Source organism: Anas platyrhynchos, chromosome 1 (genome assembly GCF_047663525.1).
Source record: "Anas platyrhynchos isolate ZD024472 breed Pekin duck chromosome 1, IASCAAS_PekinDuck_T2T, whole genome shotgun sequence".
Lineage (NCBI taxonomy): Eukaryota > Metazoa > Chordata > Aves > Anseriformes > Anatidae > Anas > Anas platyrhynchos.
The window spans coordinates 1,600,699-1,608,735 of NC_092587.1; the positions used below are offsets into that span (position 1 = coordinate 1,600,699).

Below are 8,037 nucleotides of genomic sequence, written 5' to 3' on the forward strand. Positions count from 1 at the left end.
TAAACCCTGGCCTTGACTTCACCTCATTAACCTGCCCTGCACTTCCTGATAAATCCAACACCCATCTTTGGGTGCAGCCACTGGCAGTGTCACCTCATGCCCTGCTGTTAAACCCTTCCAGTTTTTGGCTGTAGATCTGTCCCCAAGTCCTACTTGCTGTTTTTTTCCAGACCCAGCCCAATAAACAACTCCAAGATGGGCATTTTGTGCTCTCTGAATGTTTTCTCAGCAAGCTGGCAAGATTTGGCCCTGCTCTCCTGCCCTGTCCTCTTCTGCAGCAAGCTTCTGGGATGGTGGTGGTCAAGGTGGACTTCTCCCCACCTCCAGCTCCCTCTTCTGGCCTGAGCTCCGTGGCTTTCACCCCCCAAAACTGGATGCCTGCACTGGATCTCCGTCCTGTAGCCTGTGGGTGAGCTGGGGAGGTTTTAATGAACCAGGCTGATGATCCAGCTGCTGGTTTTCTCCCTTCCCTCCCTCAAAGGAGGCTTCCCATCATCACAGAGGGTGATTCAAACCACCTCTGCTCAAGCTGCCTCCTTGAAGTGACTTCAGCTCCAGCTGCCTCCTCGTCCTCTGTGCTCCAGGGGTCACTGACATGGACCTGAGAGAGGAGGAAGGAGCTCAGCTCCCCCACTGGAACAAAGGAGAGGTGGAGAGGAGGTGATGGGGGGGTCTCTGGGGCATCCCCACAGTCACTGCTCACCCAAGGGGACACAGGAGAGACACTCAGATGAGACACAGGAGAATCTACCTGCTGTCATCAGCTTCTGCCCTCCCATCCCACTTCTTTCTGAAGTTTCCCTTCTGCCCCATGCTCTTGAGTCCATCTGCTGCCACCAGCAGACTCAATACTCACACAGGAACCTTCCCAGACATCACATTAAGGACAGGATTTCCCAAACTGATGCTGTATTGGGAAAAGGAAGACCTCAAAGCAACATCTCCAGCCACAAACCAGCACACACCCCCTTTCTGGGCAGGAGGCAGATCCCGGGCTGCTGCCTGTCCCCGTTTAGTCTGTTTTCAGCCCAATTTCTCCCTCTGGCACAGGACCTTTGAGCACTGCTCCCCTCCTGCTTCTCGTGCAGGGTTCAAACATCCCTGGGGAGCCACAAGGGGCTGAGAAGCACAGGAGCTGTGGTGCGTGCTTGGGTGGTGTTTTTTGGGGGGGCTTTCCCCCCTTCCAAGCTCTGATAATTAAACAATCTGTCCAAATTACCCACTTTGTACCTCTCACCTCAGCTGCTGGCGTTCTCCTTCACAGGAGCTAGACCCCATCATGGTGCCACCCCCTCTGACCCCACACAGCACCAAGGGGAAGCAGCTCAGAGCCTAGAGTGGCCCTGACCAATTTAAAAACCACCCAGGACGGTCACACAGCCCTCAAGATGTCCTGGTGGCTCTTCACCCATCACACGGTGAAGGATCTCCCTGCTCCTCACCGTGACCCCAAAAGCTCCACTCACCTCCTTGGTGGGCACAGAGGGGACCGTGAGCTCATTGAAGGAGAGAGGAGCTTGTTTCTGATTCATACAAAACTGCTTTAATGACAAAACAGCTGAAAAAAGCCATTTGGTGTGGTTCTGGCACCATCAAGGAGCCCTGCGCGATACCCCAGGCCATGGGGAAGCCGCGATGGCCCCGGCCCTAAATGGGGGGAGGCTCTTCTCAGGCACCTTCTCCCAGTGCAACACGTCCCAGGGAGGGGTCCATCCTCGAGACCACCCAGAAATGTCCTTCCAGACCCTCCCCGAGGACAATTCTCCTCCCAGCCACATAGACAGGAGCCGGGAATGCTTCTGTGAAGAGTTGGGGCCTTCAGGCTCCTCGCTTCGGGAGTTTCAGCAGCGATCCCGTTGCCACCACCTTTCCCCACCACTGCAGCTCCATTCACACCCCACATGGGGGGAAAAAAAGGGACAATAGCAGAAGCTTTGGCTTCAAATAACACCTCCAAAATCTGATCCAAGTCCCTGAGATGCCGGAAAATGCCCCGGGGGGCGCTGGCCCAACATGGAGGCCACCAAGTCCAGGCCTCAGCAGCCGCTGGGCGACGGGGCGAAGAAGTACACGGCCAGAAGGATGAAGTAAACCATCACCAGCACCGTGCCTAGGAGACAGAGCGGGATGGGGACGGGGTTACTGCCTGTGGTGGGGAGAGAGCTCACTTTTAAGGCCTTTTGGGGTGGTTTAAGGCCTCTTTGAAGGCCTTCTGGTGCATGCCATAAAGGACTCGGATGGCTTTTTATGAAGTCCTGGTGAAGTCACCACCACTTTGGGCTTGAAGCAACAAGAGGTGACCCCAAATGTGGCTCTAGAAGTCCCCCACCCCATTGTCACAGGGAAGGTGGGCACACCGAGGCCTACAGCACCCTCACATTACCTTGGAAATAATCACATTTGCCATCCATGAAGATGTAGTTCATCAGCACCACGCTGAACATGCTGGCGTAGACGTGGAGGTCACTGAAGACGAGGGTGAAGTTGGTCGGCTGCAAAGCAAAGATTTTTTTTTTTGGTGTTTATTTGGGTTTACGGCCAACCAGCGCAACCCCACAGCAGCTCGTGTGTCCCTTCGGGTCCCCTCCACCACAAGTCCCTAAGGCTGGGGACAACGTCAGCCGAGGCTGGAGGCATCTGAACCCACTTCCCCTTCACTGGAGGGGACATTTGCCACGGGGTCCTGTGTCCCCAACCCCATCAGGGGAGACCACCCAGGGCTACTCACGTAGAAGATGGTGAAGAGCACCAGGATGGGGATCTGGAGCATGCAGACCTGGACGGCGATGCAGTTCCCGATCTCGATGCTGGGAGGACAGAGGGGTTGAAGGGGTTGAGCACCAGGTCTCTGGCAGCCCCCAGGAGCTCAGCTTTGGGGTGAGGACAAAACCACCCCAGGGAACCCACTTGTGGAGAAAAACCTGGTTCTGGCCCCATTCCTTGTGGTTTTAAACCCACTTTGGAGCCCATAACTGCAGGCAGCTGCCCTGCTGGCACCATGGAGTAGGGCAGCCCATCGCTGGCAGTGCTATGGGGCTTCAGTGGAAGAGGACACCCCAAAATCCACGTGCTCACCTCAAGCTCAGGTTGTTCTGCAGGGCGAACTGGATGCCGTTGACAATCTCTGGCAGCTCAGGCACCATGGCCAACACCGTGACACCAATGAAGTACTGCAGGAAAAAAGGGGTCAGTGCATGGTCTGATCCTAATAATACCCAAACCCTGCGCAACCACACATCCCCAGCACGTGGAGCATCTCAGCATCTTCTCCCCTAATATCATAGGGATTTTGGGGCAGGTTCCTGGGCTGGAGGAACCATCTACAATCCTCAGAGCCACCCAACCCAGGCTCGTCACCGTCCCCACGCTCACCTGGGAGATGGTGGAGTTGGTGAGGATGGGGCTGATGTGCTCCGTGGCCAGATCGGCGCAGGCCGACATGCAAAGGGTGGAGAGCAGGAGGATGACCAGTGCCCGCCAGCGGGACCAGTGAACCACAGCGCTGTGGTGGTGACCAGGCACTGGGGGAAGAGAAAAATTAAAAAAAAAAAAAATACTGGGTTGGACACCCTGGAGAGGTTGGAGAGCCATCCACGAGGCCGGACATGGCGTGGTTTGGGGTCACTCACTGTGACAGTCGCTGATGTGGATGTCGTAGATGTGCGAGTGAGTTTTTAGGGTGAAGAAGAGGCCGATGAGGTACGCGGCGGGGAGCAGGAGGGACACGGTGTACACCAGGGGCCTGCGGGATGAGGGTGCTCAGTGCCACCGGGGTCTGGCTCCGAGACCCTGGGGCATCCCCACACCGGCTGGGGACGTGGTGCGGGATCAAACCCCTTTGGGGTGGCACAGAGGAACCAAGAGGTGCCACCCCCAGCGAGGAGAAACCTGTCCCCCCCCCGACCCTACTCACTGGACGTGGCTGTAGTAGAGGGTGCCATTGTTCTCCATCTGCAGACGAAGAACATCAGTGAGGACACGGGGCTCGGGACAGCCCCGCTGCCACCTCCTGACCCCAAATCTGGAGCCGGGTGGGCTCAGAGTGTCCCCCCCCCACACGTTGGTGGCCCTGCTCACCAGGTCAAAGTGACAATTGTGGCAGAGGTAGTGGCCCAGCGGGTTCTGGGTGACGTTGTGGCACTCCCCACACACCAGCTTCCCATACACCTTGGAGAAAAGCGTCGGGGCAAAGACACCTACGAGGACAGAGGGACACGGGGTGGGTGCCCACGCCGGTGGCACCCCACCAAGCCTGGGGACAGCCCTGTCCCCACCTCACCTCCAACGGAGAGGAAGAGCAAAGCCGAGCTGACCCCCGCCGAGCGGCTGTTGAAGCGCTGCTCCTGGTGCCGGATGCCTCCGATCACCATGCACAAACCCTGCGGGATGCAAGAAACCACCCCAAATAAAACAAATCCATCAGCATCCAACCACCGGGAACAGCAGGAATTGGGTGCTCGGGGGGTTGCTCACCGGGACGAAGAGGACGCAGCCCACCAACGTCCCCGTCAGCGCCGACTTGACGATTTCGGCGTAGCAGCCGTTGCCCTCGCGCGAGCCCTTGATGAGCGCCGTGATGTAGAAGGTGAGCTCCGTGATGGAGCCGAAGGTGGCGTTGACCACCGCGCCCACCGCGAAGTTGCTCTGGGCCGAGATGCTGAAAAGGGGGGGCAGAAAACATCAGGAGGGCCGTCCCCACGTCCCCACCTCGCCGGGGATGTCCCCGTGTTGTCCCCACCTCACCTGGCGATGGCCATCCCGATGTAGTAGGACAAGGGCATGATGGAGAGCAGAGCCAACGTGAACTTGACCGGAGAGCTCGTCAGAAGGTTGTGGCTGTCCACGTAGCCCAGCACCAGCGTCACCAGCACCAGGGGCAGCAGGTCTGGGGGGTGCTGGGTCAAGGACCAAGCTCAGGTGGGATTTGGGGTCACCCCAAGCACCCCAAGACAGGAAAGGATACTGACAGCGAAGACGTTGATGCCGTCCACGGCGTATTTGTAGTAGTAGGGGTTGACGGCGCGGTAGCAGCACAGGATCACCTCTGCATCCAGCGGCACCTCCGTCTGCCGAGGGACAGCTCGGTGACACCGTGCCGGGCCTCCCTCCCCACCCCAAAAAAATAAAAAACAGCCCTAAAGGCACCCACCATCCTCAGGCGCCGGACGTGCACCCTCTCCGGGGGCAGCAGCAGGACACGGGCGGCCGTGCGGGCGCTCAGCTTGGCCACGGGGATGAGGAAGACGAGGAGCCAGGCGGCGACGCACACCAACCCATGGGCCAACGCCAGTATGGGGTACCCCAAACACAACCACGCCACGGTGCCGGCACGCTGCTGGGACAGGTATTTAGGGTTTGCCACCAAAAAACCCACCCCACGGCAGCGGAGGCCACCCGTGGGTGCCGTCCCTGCCAAAACAGGGACCCTCTGTGTCCCCAGACCCAGGAAGGGGGTGTTATTGGGGTCGACACGGGGCTCACCCAGTATCCTTCGTCATCCCAGCAGCGTGGGCGCCAGCGGCGGGGCACGGGGCCACCGAGCAGGGCTGAGCTCTCCCCCGTGCCGCTCGCCTCCGTGGCGGCCTCGCAGGCACCCAGCGCCCGGCGAGATTTGGGAGCCTGGGGGAGATCGGGAAGGGAAGTCAGGGTCCAGTTTGGGGCACCGTGGCCACCCCAATCATGCCCTAAAATTTGGGGCAGGTCGTTACCTCTGTTTTCTGGATCCCTTTGCCAAAGGGCCAGAGGAAATACCCGGCCAGGTCCCAGCAGAGCCGCCCTGCGGGGACACAAGGGTCAGGGACACGTCCTCCCCGCAGCCACCCCATGGCACGGGACCCAAAGCTTCACCCCCTTGGGGGATTCCAGACCCCTGTGGCTCCCTAAACCCTTCCCAAGGGGGTCCCAAATTTTTGGGACTCACCATAGGGAGCCCCCACGACGGTGACAAACATCAGAGCGGCCACGAGGACGTAGAGCAGCGAGAGCCACCAGCCGAAGAGCAGCAGGTAGAGGACGTTCCCAAATGTCACCGTGGACCCTACAGGAGGGGGGAAAAAAAAAAACGAGCCGGATGGGGACAGTTCTCACCCACACCACCTCCTCCATCCCAAATCCGGGCCCCAAAACCACCCACCTCCGTGGCCACGGATGACGTTGAGGTCGGAGTAGAGCTCCTTGACGATCTCCGAGCGGTCCTCCCACGGCCGTGCCGTCACGTGGCTCTTCCACTTCTTGAAGCCGAACTGCAAAAAGGGATTTTTTAGGGTAAAAAAAAAAACAAAAAAAACTGTTCAGCCATACAGGGGCACCCACGGGTGCTCCTCACCCACCTTGTAGTTGTTGGAGAGCTTGTTGGCCTCCACCACGTTCTCGGCCGTCAGCGTGGTTTTCACCACGCAGCTCTCGCACACCTCCTCCGAGTGCTGCTGGCAGCAGGGCGGCGAGGACACGGCTGCGGGGGAAAAGGGGGGAAGTTATGGGGTGTAGGGACCCCCCCATAACCCTAAAAAGCGGCACGGCCCTACCTGCGTGGCCACGGGGCCGATGCTGGTGGTAGCCAACATCGCCCAGGTCCCCTTGCACGTTGTTGATGGTGGCACAGCGGTGGTCGCAGAGGGAGCCCCGGCGCAGGGCGTCCCCATCAGCACGGGGTTCGGGGGGTTTGGGGACATCTATGGGGGGAGAAAATATAGGGTCGGAGTCACAGCGGGGATGGGTCAAACCATGGGAAGGGTGGGGTGCTGGGGTGGAGGTCCCCAAGCCCCATAAAAAGGGGGAAAAGGTATGTGGGGTGAGGATGGGACCCCAAAAGGGGGTAAGGGGGGATCCCGCAGTGGGGTGAAGACCCCACAAGGGGATAAGGGGCAATCCCAAAGTAGGGTGAAGATGGGATCCTATGGGGGCTGGTAAGGGGAGATGCTGCAGTGGGGTGGGAATGGGACCCCAATAGGGGGGGCGCAGAGCAGGGTGAGGACCCCACAGGAGAAGTAAGGTGGGATCCTGGAGTGGGGTGACAACAGGACCCCCACAGGGGGCAAGGACCCCAAAAGAGGGTAAGGGGGGATCCCTGAGTGGGGTGAGGATGTGACCCCACAAGGGGGTAAGGGATTCTGCAGTGGGGTAAGGACCCTACAGGAGGGGTAAGGGGGAATCCTACAGTGGGGTGAGGATGGGACGCCCTCAAGAGGGTGTAAGGGGGGATCCCAGAGTGGGGTGAAGACCCCACAAGGGTGTAAGGGGAGGATCCTGCACTGGGGTGAGAATGGGACCCCCAGAGAGGGGATAAGGGGGGGAGAAAATCCCATAGAGGGGTTAGGATGGGACCCCCACAGGGAGGCAAGGACCCTACAAGAGGGTAAAGGGGGATCCTGCAGCAGGGCAAGGACCCCACAAGGGGCTAAGGGGGGATCCCGCAGTGGGGTGAGGATTGGATCCTTATGGGGGGGGTAAAAGGGGGTCCCAGAGTGGGCTGAAGGCCCCAAAGGGGGGGATCCTGGAATAGGGTGAGGTTGGGACACCCACGGGGAGGTAAAGGGGGATCCTGCAATGGGGTGAGGAGCCCACAAGGGGAATAAGGGGGGGGATTACAAAGTGCAGTGAGGATGGGACCCCACAGGAGGGGATAAAGGGGGATCCCACAGCGGGACAAGGACCCCACAAGGTGCTAATGGGAGACCCTACAGCGGGAAGAGAACAAAACCCCAAAAGAGGAGTGGGAAAGGATCCCGGAGCAGGGCAACAACCCCACAACGGGGAAATCCCAAAGCGGGCTGAGGACGGGACCCCCACAGCGGGCAAAAAGGGATGATGCTGGAGAGGGGGGGAGAACCCCATAAGGGGGGGACCCTACAATAGAGTGAAGACCCCAAAAAGGGGGGATAAGGGGGGGACCCCAACCCCGCTCACCCAGCGCATCCTGCGTGCAGCAGCGGCGGCGCCGCCCGGGTTCGCTCTCGGTGGCCATGGGGAGGGGGCGGTGGGACCCAAAAGTGAGGTGGGGTGGGGAGGGGGGGCGCAGAGGTCCCGGAGCCCCCCGCC

At 59.7% G+C, this 8,037-nt stretch overlaps 1 protein-coding gene across 2 annotated transcripts; it reads right to left on the reverse strand.

The window, feature by feature from the left end:
- Positions 1-1,517: 1,517 nt before the first annotated feature.
- On the reverse strand, positions 1,518-8,037 carry LOC101804914 (uncharacterized). Of its 2 annotated transcripts, none has more exons than XM_038187657.2 (20): positions 7,906-8,037; positions 6,525-6,671; positions 6,330-6,451; positions 6,134-6,242; positions 5,921-6,037; positions 5,709-5,776; positions 5,482-5,619; positions 5,150-5,332; positions 4,964-5,066; positions 4,744-4,885; positions 4,474-4,657; positions 4,280-4,379; positions 4,078-4,196; positions 3,914-3,951; positions 3,630-3,742; positions 3,373-3,521; positions 3,076-3,170; positions 2,729-2,807; positions 2,384-2,492; positions 1,518-2,110 (listed from the first exon to the last, which is right to left on the reverse strand). In XM_038187657.2, exons 1-20 carry the CDS (start codon positions 7,961-7,963, stop codon positions 2,037-2,039), a joined length of 2,247 nt encoding a protein of 748 aa, XP_038043585.2. In that variant the 5' UTR covers positions 7,964-8,037; the 3' UTR covers positions 1,518-2,036. The 2 variants fall into 2 exon arrangements, with proteins under 2 accessions (XP_038043585.2, XP_038043583.2); XM_038187655.2 differs by having other exon boundaries at positions 5,150-5,335.